General features: G+C 30.8%; 1 protein-coding gene across 1 annotated transcript in view; it reads right to left on the bottom strand.

Annotated features, from left to right (window-relative positions):
- Positions 1–12351: 12351 nt before the first annotated feature.
- Positions 12352–13982, bottom strand: part of LOC145318196 (uncharacterized) — a 28958-nt gene continuing 27327 nt past the window's right edge. The window contains exon 8 of the mRNA XM_080159537.1: positions 12352–13516. Within this exon, the coding sequence (XP_080015663.1) occupies positions 13413–13516 (104 nt within the window). The 3' untranslated portion in view covers positions 12352–13412. The remainder of the gene's footprint in view (positions 13517–13982) is intronic.

The raw sequence follows: 13982 nt of genomic DNA, 5'->3' as shown, positions 1-13982 counted from the left end.
TGCTGCCTATTTTTGTGTTTATATTTTTACAAATATTGTTGTCGGGTGTATGCAATGATGCATTAGTCAACGGGAAAATTATCTATGTCGGTAAACAATATTTTATGGGTTTTAATCATATTTAGTACGTCAGGAATAGAACTGGTTTGAAACATATCTGTAATTCACCTCTCAAAGTTGATATATTATTTCAACCTTTCAAACGTAATGTACATATATTCTATAAGACTTTACTTTCGCTCACTCCGTATGTATTTTTTGTAACCTTATTGTAAGTAACTCAGTATGTGACGAATCTTTATCTGTATTGTGTTTCATGTTAGGATATATTCAGATTTTAAACGTGTCTATTATGTCCTTATCCGCCTATCTTGAACCCCTTTGCCTATTTTTATTAGCGAAGCTACTCTATAAATCATTTTGTCTGTCCAATAGTCTGTTTGTAACGCTATGGGGGATTTTCTCGTCATCTATTGAAGATAGACAGCTGAAATTTTAAGTCAAAAATTATTTGACATATGCGCATTACGTCTATACATTGTTTTGTCCGTCTGTCTGTTGGTCATGTTTCAAAATAAGTCATCATAAATGATTGTTTAATTATTGAATATTTCATACCCTCAGCAAACCTGTTTTTTTTTATAGAACTATTAACGTAATTTTGTTTACCGTGTTTATGTAGCATGTATAAAAATTTTGACCATTGTCATATCCCTTAAGATACTGGCTAACAACACAATATAATTCTGGGTACTCCTAAGCTTTTAAGTAGCAATGGAAACATTCTCTTGTAAATTATGATATCATAATACAAAATAAAAAGTACATAAAAAATAAATTGAGGAAATGAAGTAAAATGCATAAAATAATTTTAGTTTGAATGATTAACATTCCTCAGCTTATCAATTTCTATCAACTTATCATTTGCTTCAGCATTAGGTTATTTGCGCATTTTTTTGCACTTGCTTTTGCAAAAACAACAAAAACAAGGATGTATTCAAACATAATTTAAACAATAATACAGCTTTAAAAAAGGAAATATATCATGAATATAAAAACTTCTAATGATATTCAATTTCAACAACAACAAAGATAAATTAATTGGAATTTAAGTAATCATTATTAGTAGCGAAACTACTTTATAACAATGGTAGTATATCTGTTTGTGATAGACGAACAAGCAAAATACATACTTAAGGCCCTATAGAATTCTCTATCTCCCTATTTAACTGGTACACAAACATAAATTCTGCGCAACTTATGGACTCAATTGTCATTGTTCTAAATTGTTTGGCATGCCCATAATTTGTAGAAAAGCTTGCTGCGAAAATCTGTAGAGGAGTACAAAATATTTGTAGCAGAGAGTATATTGGATATGTTAGGTACAATCATGGTTTTCCATCAGTTTTTGTTGTGCAGTATTAAAGACAGTTGACCGCTGATATGTAAATAAAAAATTGCTCTACCATAAATCCAGTTGTAAATTTAATGTTAGAATATATATGGTTTTTATTTTGTAAAAAAAAGATGCATAAAACTTTCGTATTATTCAACATATTTTCAGGTGCTTAAAAGAAAAGTTTCTATTCCCTGGAGGCAAACATAATAGGGATCATGTTGGAAATATGAAGGAATAGGTATTTATCGTATCGTATTATAGACAGATATCTGCGGATATTAAAATGAAAAATTATAAGATTAAAACCAATTTTGTTTACCCAGGGGCTACTGGAAAGTATTTTCAACTTGATTAAAAGCTATTTACATAAAATAAACCTTTTCTATTTGTCGTCTTTCTTGATAAGTTTTTCTCTTTAGTCCTTTGATAATATTGTTATAGTATAATTGTTGCGCTACTTGTGGAAAAAATTGTTCTTGCCTAAAATTTAAAAAAGATCTCACCTGTCCTGGGTAAAGTTTTATAACGTCCTTAAAAATCGTAATATATATACGTTGTTTATTTAAGAGCAGTATTTTGAAGAATAATCATCTGAAATGAAGCTTTTTCCACATTATTTTTACTTACTGTATGAGTCAATACGTTGGGTACGTTGATTTTTTTTGTGTGGATAGATGTAGGTTTACAGGTTGTTTTTAATGAATAGAGTAACAGGTTTTATAGATTAGATAAGCTAATAGGTTTTATAGATTAGATAAGCTAATAGGTTTTATAGATTAGATAAGCAAGATTTAAAGGTTAGATAGGCTGATAAATTTTAGATTTTAGCTTGCTTGGTTAGATCAGACGGTCAATAGGTTATTGGTTTTAAAGGTTTTAATGCTAGACAGATAGATAAGTTGACAGGTTGTGTTGATTAGATTGATTGTATTGATAGATAGATAAATAGATTGGTTGATAGGTCGTGTTGATTAGATAGATTGATATAATAGATAGATAGATTGGTTGATAGTTCGTGTTGAAAAGATAAATTGTCATAATAGATAAACAGATAGATTGGTTGATAGTTCGTGTTGAAAAGATAAATTGTCATAATAGATAAACAGATAGATTGGTTGATAGGTAGAGTTGATTAGATAGGTTGATATAATAGATAGATAGACAAATAGATTGGTTGATAGGTCGTGTTGATTAGATAGGTTGTAATAATATATAGACAAATAAATTGGTTGATAGGTCGTGTTGATACATTGTCATAATAGATAGACAGATAGATTAGTTGACAGGTCGTGTTGATACATTGTCATAATAGATAGACAGATAGATTGGTTGATAGGTCGTGTTGATTAGATAGGTTGATATGTTTTAGTATATATCAAGGGCAGGAAAGAGACGTGTAAAGACCAAGCATTAATCACTATTGCCCGATCCTTAAACTATTGTTTGCTATCAAAAACTTAAACGGTGGCCATTGTTGTGGCAACGATAGGCTTATTGAACAATAGATTAATTAAACTTAGCTGTTTCTGCAAAATGAGCCCTTTAAGTTCAATATAACAAAATTATTTGAAGGTTAACCTATAATGTGTCAAGATATTTAATTTTTAGTTAAGATCTGAGAAACACACATAGTTACAAAATTATAATAAAATATTCTTAAGGATTGAACCTCCAGACAATCAGAGAAACAATTCAATTTAGATTGATATCCACTCAGATTAACATAATATTCATTCACTATCTTTTACTACCTCTCTCCCTTTTCAGTTTCATAATAAGCGGGGTTCGGAAGCCGCGCCTCAGCCGCGCCTCAGCCGCGCATAAGCCTCAGTTTTAAACCTGCTTGTGAGCAGAAAAAGAAATTTTTTGAAAGAAGGATTGTCTACTAAAGAGACAGTTTTATACATCCAGCTAAATTTTAAAGTGATAAAATGACGATTTCACTGAGGCTTACACGCGGCTTACGCGCGGCTTCCGATCCCTGATAATAAGGCTAAGAACAAATTTTAGGGTAGTTGACAATGTCTAAGATTAATAATTTTTTGCCCTAAAACTTAAAAAAACGCTATTAATTCTCTTCTTTCAAAATTTTATCTCAGCTGATATTAGAGTTAAAAAATTCTTTCTAAACTTTTTTAAAAATTTTTACTTTTTAAGATAATTTTAGGAATTTAGTTCGGTAGAACATAAGTTTTACATTACTGTTATTAGTAAATTGTGAATATGTCCATCCTACTTGGACAGTCCTAACCATCTACCTATATATGTAATTGTACAACCATTGGGAACCCATGGATTTGAAAAGTTATGTCACAGAAAACGCATTATAGAATGCCATGTGAACACTACATTAGTATATTTGTAATGTTGTTACTACTGATACATGGAATCTCAATTGCCTTGAGTGGAAAAAAAATTAATAAATGCAATTTTAAAGAATTTAATTTCAGAGAAAACTTTTCTTAAAATTTTGTTAAAATGCTTGATACTCTAGGTAAATTTTAATGATAGAAATGGACAATCGGCTGTAGGGTCGCCCCACCACCAAAACTATTTATGTAATAAAAAAATCGTTTAATAGCACAGAAAATCTTAAAAATTACATTTATACCCCTTCTGATTTTTTTTGATTTTTTTAATTTCAAGAAAGAAGTGAGAAAAAAATATTTGGATCACATATTTTTGGTGCGGCTAATCTCTAATTATAATTTTTAAAGAACTTATGAGACTTATGTCATATTGGTCTAGTGGTTAGAAAGATCTTTTGTTATAAACAAACGGACACATACATATAAAAATTAAATTGATATGCCTCTTTTAGTGTTTTGGTTAACTCCATTTATGTAATTCAGTTTCTGTTCTTTAACATGAACTAATCTGTGGATCCTCTACAATACTTCCCTGCTATAGGAAACCCTTTCTATCCATACAATCTACATAACTTATCTCTCTTTCCCAGAATAAATAAACACAATCGATAAGAAATAAAGAAAAGAATGAATGAAAATAGCTGATAAAGGTCCTAGGACAAACGCAAGAGTCCCAAACGTCGGAGTGGACAAACGCAGGAGTGGACACTTAACCTAACATAACCTATTTTTAACCATATTTTAGGTTTTTAAATGCCTCATTGTCTAACCTCTGCGGGGGGCTTATTTGTATATTCATATCTTAACCTAACCTAACGTGTATGGAAATACTTACTTTAATTAATATTTTAACACTCCTGCGTTAGTCCACTCCGACGTTTGGGACACCTGCTTTTGTCCTGGAACCCTAATAAATTAATAATTCCACTTGATTCAATATATTTGTTGCAATTGAAAAATATTCAATATCGGGAATAAGGTATAATTCTATTTATCATCATTTTGGATATATATCAATCTATCTTTCATTTTTTTTATCCCTGAAATATTAAAATATAAAATTTTTACTCTAACTTTAGCTGCACATCAAGTTGTAGGCATATTAAGTACAAACCATGGAAGTGGATAAACTTCACCTTTACCTATGGGACTTCACCAGAGAGGGGTAGGATAATGGCGCGCAAAAATTAATCTGTATCCCTATATTTATCTTGAAAATATAAGATACCAAACTTTTACAAATAATATTTTAGCAGATGAATATTTTTTTGCCCATTGTCTGATCCACAATATCTGGATTATTTCAATCCTTGTTTCTTCCGGCTATAAACATTTTGATGTATTCTAGTAGACTCATTTTTACCACGTGTATTAGGTATGGATATATTTTTATCCAACGTATAGGCAATTTTGTTTGGAAATACTAACTGCGTCTGATAGCCAGTGTACCTGCTGGTGAGGCCCAAATGTCTAAGGTGATTTTTATGTTGCCAATGCAATGTTATAAAACTGAATTTTTTAGGAGGCTTCTCTATCTCTACAAGTAATTGGTTGATTATTTAGAAAAGTGAGCAAAAAAGGTCTACATACATGTAAACTGATATGACTTGTTAAATATGCTTTGCTGCTACTAAAAAATATTAATATCAATTGTCATTTCTCTTTAACCCGATATGAAAAAAAATATTCAAAATAAGTGCAAAACCCGACACACATACTTATCATAGAATAAGGAGGAATAAAAGTGAAAACCCCAAATATTTCTGGGAAATTTGAAAGAATCTTTGACTTGCGCAATAAAGACAATAATGGTAAAGTACAAATCACAGTGACTAGTTGGACAAAATTTAAAAAGTTTAATTTGTTCAAAATCTAATAGATACTGTTAAATATTTGTTTTAAGCCTTTAAAATTTAGTTTTATACTGTGTTTTGCAAGATTTGTCTTTCAATAAATTGCTCTCATATACAGAGGATAGTGGGTACTCTTCAACCATTCAAAATATTGGTGTCATACTAAGAAATCCACCACTATAACACACCTCACGTGGTGGTGATTCCAGCATTAGATGCTTGGTCGTTTTAGACAAAAAAGAAAAGTTACTTTTTATGTACACTTTGTTTTGATAAGTATGATTGACCACATTTATAACAGCATAGGAGCGAAACCTATCATATAAATGCTGAGACCAATAATTTTTGTATATTTTAAAAAGTAGTTTGCTTACTTAATTAACATTTTTTAGGCTTTGCACATAAAATTCGATTTTAATCCATTGTGAATAGGGTAAAGAAAGCTGGACACTCGGCTACATGGCTTTTAGTAAATTATTGCAAAAGGAATTTATTTTGAATATTTTTTCAGAATAATTACTTAAATCGTGTGATTTACTAACAGCCTTATAGCCGTTTTAGTCTTTCAAATGTTCCAATTTTAATTCAGGCTAGCCAGGCAGAATCTTCTACCTGGATTCTATTCTATACTTTATCTTCTTTGATACTTATGTACATATGCATAATATGTGTGTGTGTACAGTAGTGTACATATAGTGTAATGTACACATTTTTGGATGCACATTCTACATGTTTATTTTCACACAATATTTCACAGGACACATTTTATACACACACACTCACACACACACACTATTTTTGGTAGTTGAACAACCCTATAGTTAGCTATGTCTGATTTTTAGTCTGATTTAGCTAGGGATCTAAAGAGATAAGAGAATGGTCGATAAATTGATGTACATCTCCAATGATGATGTACTAAATTGTAGATCAAAATAGTGGTTGAAACGTTTAAACACTCGACCAATCAAAATTCACTAAAGTCCTCAAAGTGGTTAGACAAACGAATAAGAAAACGTTATTATAAAACTTTGGGTATTATGTAATAAACAGTAAATTGTCCCCTCTCTCTCTGTGATTTAGACCCTTGCATAAATTGACAGCATGTTTACTAAATTACTTAAAATTTAATTATTCATCTAACCGCATTTGCTAAATATACTAAGAGATTATGAAAATTTTATTGTTATAATTCCATTAAATATATTCTTTACTACTAACATACCTAGGGAAATAATTGTTCTTGTTATATCTTAAACTTAGGTAACAATTTATATAACAAAATATGTAGGTTCCAATAAATAAATATGATATCTATCAATTTCTGTTTATATTTGAAATGCCAAGGCCTCAGGTGTGACCAGACAAAAGTATGGCATGAACAAGGAACTGTTAAAAGATGTAGAATATCTATTGAAAATCTTATCTTAAGAAAAGAAAAAACAATAAGACAATGAACAATAAATGGTATCCTACCCACCCATCCCCTTTTTCTTTGTTAATCCTTATACTAAAGTAACAGGATGTTTGTCTGTCTGTGTGTCTGTACCGAAGGATCTCGCTAACTGCTGAACCGATCGGGTCCTCCTTAACAGGGTAGATTCTCATATGTCCTGGGAAGGTTTTTTAACTATTTTGGGGGAGGGTACTACCACCCTCCCAAAAGAAATAACAAAAAATTGAAAATTTTCTTGAAATCTGGGAGACTTCAACGTAACATTAAGAGGTATCCGTAACATATAGAATTATCGTAAACTTTAACAAACAAAAACATCTAAAGTGCCACTAGAGGCCTCTAGAGGCGTAGCCGCTAGTAGCAAATATAGAACGACTATAAAAATAATAAATTTTATCTCAATAGTAACTTACTCCCTCATTAATATTGATTTTTTCTTTTCTGTGATAAAATAACTTTTTCCAATAAGAACATTCATGCTATTACATTTACCCATGACCTCTATAGAACTGATACACCACAAGGCCTTATCTAAATTTACAGATTATTTTTAATGAATTACAACATCCAACAGACTATTAACCCTTTGATTAAAGTCCTTTGTCTTTGTTTCTAAATTTTTAACGGCTTGCTTCATTTTTTAACCAAAGCATTTTAAATGCTATCTATAATACAAAGTAGAACGATGTTTGTCTGTCTGTTTGTTCGTCTGTTTGTAGCGAAGGATCTCGTTAACCGCTGAACTGATCGGGTTTTCCTTTACAGACTAAAATAGTGGGGTCGACTACCCCCCCCCCCCCCCCAAAAAAAAAAAAAAAAAAAAATTTTTTTAATTTTTCTTTTAAATCTTAAATACGAAAAATTTGTTTGATCAAACCTCTTTTGGCAAAGCCCCTAGAGGCTAGAGGCGAATCCGCTAGTAGTATGATAAAGTAGAGCCAACTCTTTTAATGGCTATATTAATATTATAGTTTTGTCGATACTCGAACTCAACACCTTGCTGACATGACAACGAGCGGACCTGTTTAAACTTAAGCTACTGGCGCTGGTTAAAAAATGAGGTCAGACATAAAAACCTTGAAAATAAAAGGAAAAAGTCAAAAATGTATCTTTGTCTAAATTACCCAAAGTCAAACTTGCGTGCTTCCAAATTTTCCGCGTGAACAGTAATGATTATTTTCAATACTGTATGTACTGTGAATGTATAGAATGCTTACAGGAATAAGTTGTGAGTGAGAAAACCATGAATCCTAAAATTAATAATAATAATAATAATAATGTTTATTTGGTGCTGCCAGGTACCCCCTAGCTTAGGAGATAGCACATACAATACTCTAAATTGCTGCTATCTATCGACAATTTAAAGTTTATATTATGATGTTTAGTCTCATATAAAAATAAAATAATATATGCAAAGAGATTAATTATTAACTAAATATAAATTGGTGGAAAAGACGGAAAATTTTCAGGATATGCACCAGGAGCTACAGTAGTACTATCTTGACCAAAATGGGGATAGTGTATTTGATTCCTGAAGCCCCTTTTTAAAGAAGACGAAAAGGAAAAAAAGAATATAAAACAAATTAAATGTGAAAGGGAAAATTGAAACTTTAATTTAGTAAAATTGAGTTGTGAGGATGGTAAAAAAAAAAAAACACAAATAAACATTTATATTATGTTAGAGAAATCAGTAAATAATAAGAAAGATGAAAAAAAATATATGAAGGAATTTAGAGAAAAATAAAACAAAATAAATCAAATATGAAAGTAAAGAGAATAAAAATAATAAGATAGATCATTGTTGTATATAATTTTAATACCATATTTCAAGTTTTAAAATATCATTGAAGATTAATAAGTAAAGTTTTTTATAAAAAGAAAGGAGAAAGAAAAAAAACATAAAAAGGGAAAAAAGCAATACTTCAATACTTCATGCCTTTGTCATTGTATTATTTTTCAAAAACAGAAATTTCTCAATTCAAAATAATATCTTTTTATAGAATGCCACTTCGAGCTTTGCCCTATATTCAACCCTCCCCTCCCCGCCAAAAAAACAACACTCCCCTCCCTGCCAAAAGACAACCCCCCCCCCCCCTCGTTAAAAAGATCACTAGGTTTTTTTATTGAAGAAAAGCTACAAAATCTAAGGAATCATTCCCCTTCAATCACCTTTTCAAACTTTATTTCGAAATGAAAACCATTAAACGAACTTTGAACATTTTTTATATATATTTCTTTAACTCTAAGTATGAGGTAGTATAATTGATTTTGTTCTTATCTTAGCAGTAGCAGGTAATTAGTTCGCTATTAGTACACAGACCCTTACTTGTACACCTAAACATTTTGAAAATTTTTAACCAAATTTTATATACTTCAAATTTCCAAAAGGGAAAGGGGACAACAAAAAATTTCTTAAACTTTTCTTTTTATTTATATATTATTTATTCTATGCTATATCATATAAATTATGAATATATATAGATCTGCGCATATATGACTGTTTTCGGCCTTGCTTTCTCGTATAAATTGTGAGTTTGTATTAAACGAGCATTATAAAATTGTTGTGTGTAATATCATATTTTTTGTGTTCTCAACATGGGGATTAAATTTACATTACATTTCTTTCATTCTTTAGGCCTTAATTGCCTTCTTAATGATATAATGCCTAACCACTAGCAATAATTTTGCTTCATGGTATCTAAACAAGTATTTGGCGTAGGGGCAGTGGGGTAGAGATACCTTAAGGTTTTTTTAAACTTTACGTTTTTTTATTTTGTTTTTTTAAAATAAGAATGACTTCATAAGGGTTTAGGATAAACTTTAAAGTGTGCACACAAAAATTAAATACAAATTTGAATACAATTGGCTGTTTTTATCAAAAGTATTTCAGCCTGTTGTTGCTACACTACTTGCGGGCATGATTGTCCTTGTTTAATAAATATAGCTTTACATTTTGTTGCATTGTATCAAATTTATTTTTATTAACATCATAAGCCTTTAATTCATATAAAAATTCTTTTCTTGTAGTATATAATTGTTGTTTGCAGAAGTTATGATGGAAAAACTGTGGAAAGATTGATTTCTTTGCAAAACTTAACAGAAATTGTTGATGTTCTTAACTATTGTTAACAATTGTTTTACCCATTATTTGTTTATCTCTGTTTAGTGCATTCAATAATAAAAATGATAAATGTGCTGAAGGTCGAGGTGAAAGATGTTTGGCAAGAAAAGGAAAATAATAAACAAGAATAGACAGCATCAAAAGAAATACTAGAAACGGATCTTGGACAAAGTAGCTTCGGACAAAGTAGCTTCGGACAAAGTAGCTTCGGACAAAGTAGCTTCAGGACAAAGTAGTTTCCGGACAAAGTAGCTTCAGGACATTTACTTAAGAAAAGTAGCTTCCTTAGAAAAATAGTCTCCAATATGGCCGCAGCGCTCGGCCCCCTGGCCTGCCTAGCCGCGGGCGCTCGGCCCCCTAGCCTATAACCTAACCTATGTTAGCCTCAGAACATTTATTTAAGAAAAATATCATAAACTGATAATACATAGGTGGTTTAGAATTTCGTGGATTTTGGAAAAAGTGGTTGATAGATTTTTATAATTTTAATAATGTTTTTACAATTTTTTTGGTTAGGTTAGGTTAGGTTATAGGCTAGGGGGCCGAGCGCCCGCGGCTAGGCAGGCCAGGGGGCCGAGCGTGCGGCTATGACCTTTATTAATAGTGGAAGCTACTTTTCTTAAGTAAATGTCCTGAAGCTACTTTGTCCGGAAGCTACTTTGTCCTGAAGCTACTTTGTCCGAAGCTACTTTGTCCGAAGCTACTTTGTCCGAAGCTACTTTGTCCAAGATCCCTAGAAACAGCATGTAGAGAGCCTATTAAAATGACGTCATAATTTACAAATGACCATTGATAGGCCAGTATACATTGTAATTGACCAATGGTAAAATGTATACTCGCCTGTCATATAAGCTTCAAAGAAATTTAAAAATATTTTGATTTGTCGTTAGAACTGCCATGCAGCTCTTTAAAAAGAATGAATCCGTATGGCAATTTTTACACTCGTCAAATTCACTGTATAAGATTGATTTCTGATTATTGTGAGTATTTTCTTTATCTATGTTCACCATTCTTTTTTCCTATGTATTTAAATTATTTTAATTATTATCTTTAATAGTCCTATGACAGATTTTAAAAATGAAAATAAAAAATAATTGATTAATTTAAACAAGCCATGTATCCTAGTGATTTAATTTAAAACCTGTTCAAATTTGGCTGTTAATACTTAAATTGACATTAATTTTAGAAAGGTGGGATGGGGCTTATTCTAACTCTAACTAGTGGCCACACTCCTAGAGGCCCTTAGGGGTTCTTGAGGGGATGGGGGTGTCGACCCCACCCCCTATTTTCAATTGTAGTTTTAAAAGGAAAAGTTCTAGAAAAAAGTTTTGGGTTTTTTTCTAGGGGCGATTTCTCTTTGGAGGGTGATTGTACCTTCCCTAAAAATAGTTTCTGGGACATATAAGAAGCTACCCTGTAAAAGAGAACCAAATCGGTTCAGTGGGTAGTTAGATCCTTCGGTACACAGAGACAGACAGAGATTTTTTACTTTATTGTATGTATTATATATATATTTCCAGTTTCTTTGTCATAAAGTTTACGTTATAGTAATTTAATATTTGTAAGTGAACAATGACGTTTAATAACAAACATAAATTATAAAAGCCATTTATAAACAGTGTATTGTTTAAGCCCTATGCAACACGACTTCTATTCAGTATTATTTATGATTAACCTCATTATTATGATACAAACAAAACCCTATTCTAACCTTAATGATTTATTGTAATTATTATTAATAAATAATTATAAGTGCAAACACTAAATATAAAAAGAAAACCTAATGTACAATGTATGATAACAGATGCCATTGTAAAAAAGGTAATTTTCCAAGGCTCGGCAACTGCAGTCGCAAACATCAGCAGCAACATCATAAATCAACAGCAATAATTTCTAAACCCCTTACTTTTGGTATAAGTTATACAGACAAACATACATCCTAGTAATTTCGCAGTAGACATCCAATTGCTGCATGAACGATTATAAATTGTATTCTAATAATTTAGGTCGGAAATAAAAAAAACTTGGACATCCTTGGCACAGAGAACAACTTTTTGAAGATCATTGTTCTGGAAGTCCTTTGAACGAGAAAGCAAAAAAAATGAATTGGTAGAGAAGGAAAAACTATTTTTAAAAGCACAATAAAAAAAACAAGATTTGCATATTTAGTGTTTATTTACCAAATGGCTATAATCAAATTATTTTACTATTTAATAACATCCATCACATTTTAAGATAATATATCTTGTTCATATCTTGCTAAGTCATATAAAACAATTAGTTTTGTTCTTATTAAGTCAAAGTTACGAAGGTAATGTTCTTTTTTCTACCAATTTCATAAAGCTTTTAGCTGCTAAATGTCTGAACGTAAAGGCTACCTTTTTTTGTAATTGTCATATCAATGCACCCAAATAATAAAAAAAAACTCAATAGGAATAATATAAAAAAAATGTGACAACAGTTGCTGATTTTCCAGTCACCCACAAAATTTTATCTGGCTATTTTAGTTGATTTATATTCTATCATTTAAAAGTTTTCAAAATGCTGTACATCCAGCCGTTTAACAGTCAGCAGCTTATAGAGTTGGCGGAAAATGACCTTTCTTTGTACATACGACTTGATTCGTTTTTATTGGTTAACTTTAAAAATATTTTATAATGGCTACGAATTCGATTATTTAATGAAAATTAGTACTGAGCCATACACTAAAAAACATGAATCGCGACGTATTAGACAAAGTTCTACAGAAAATCAAATAAAATCATAGAATTAAAACCTTTTTTATTGGTTCGGGCCTTAGGCTCTTATGGGCACACAAAATAGGAATTTTTCTTTCCACTGAAAACTGTCTTCAATACGATGCGATGAATATACAAGTACTAATATTTAAAACAAAAATATTTGTAAAATAAAATGAAATTAATAGATTTTATTTTTTAGACCTTTGTTCAAATTTTTAGAGCTTTTGAAGATTTAAATTCTTTGACATTGAATATCATCAAACTCATAAAAATTTTCATACATAAAAATAGAACTAATAGGATAATTTTGTATTTAAGCGACTCAAAACTTTTTAAAAACCCAATTTTCAGTAATTTTCTTGATTCTTCACGTATAAAATATTTCATAAATAAATTTTAAAATTTAGTTTTTTTTCTGAATCGCTTTAAAAGATTTGGATACATTTTTAGAAATGAAATCTATAGAACACAGTGTGCTAATATATACTACTAATACTACAGTGAATAAAGATGACATAAAGTAAAATAATGTTTGATAGTAGGATAGCTGATGCTCGTTGTATAGCCGCAGGATGTTTACCTGATAACATTATAGATTATTTCTACATGTATAACACAATTACAAATATTCACAGCAGATAAGCAATATCTAACCAAATATACTTTTCCTTAATATTATCTAGGTTAGAGAATTGTTTAACGCCATAAAATATTAATATATTCTTATCTAATTAAGGGGTCCCTTTTCAAACTTTAGTTTTTTTTCGCCTGTAACCGATGGGACGAACCCCAAACTGTCCCACTTTGAGAAAGACGATTCCAGTGACGTCATATACGTTTAGGGAAGGGGGGAAGAAAATCTCTTCCCTTTTCTCCCATTTCTTTTGAAGAGATTTTCTTCCCCCCCTTCCCTTTTTCTTTCCCGAAACGTATATGACGTCACTGGAATCGTCTTTCTCAAAGTGGGACAGTTTGGGGTTCGTCACCGATGACCTTAATACGACTCAGCCGAAGCTGCAGCCTTACAAAGCTGCCTTTTTCGTTAA

Source organism: Acartia tonsa, chromosome 4 (genome assembly GCF_053477335.1).
Source record: "Acartia tonsa isolate MP-2025a chromosome 4, ASM5347733v1, whole genome shotgun sequence".
In the NCBI taxonomy this organism is placed as follows: Eukaryota; Metazoa; Arthropoda; class Copepoda; order Calanoida; family Acartiidae; genus Acartia; species Acartia tonsa.
The sequence above is the reverse complement of the archived record's forward strand: the minus strand, read 5'-3'. Positions and strand labels throughout refer to the sequence as shown.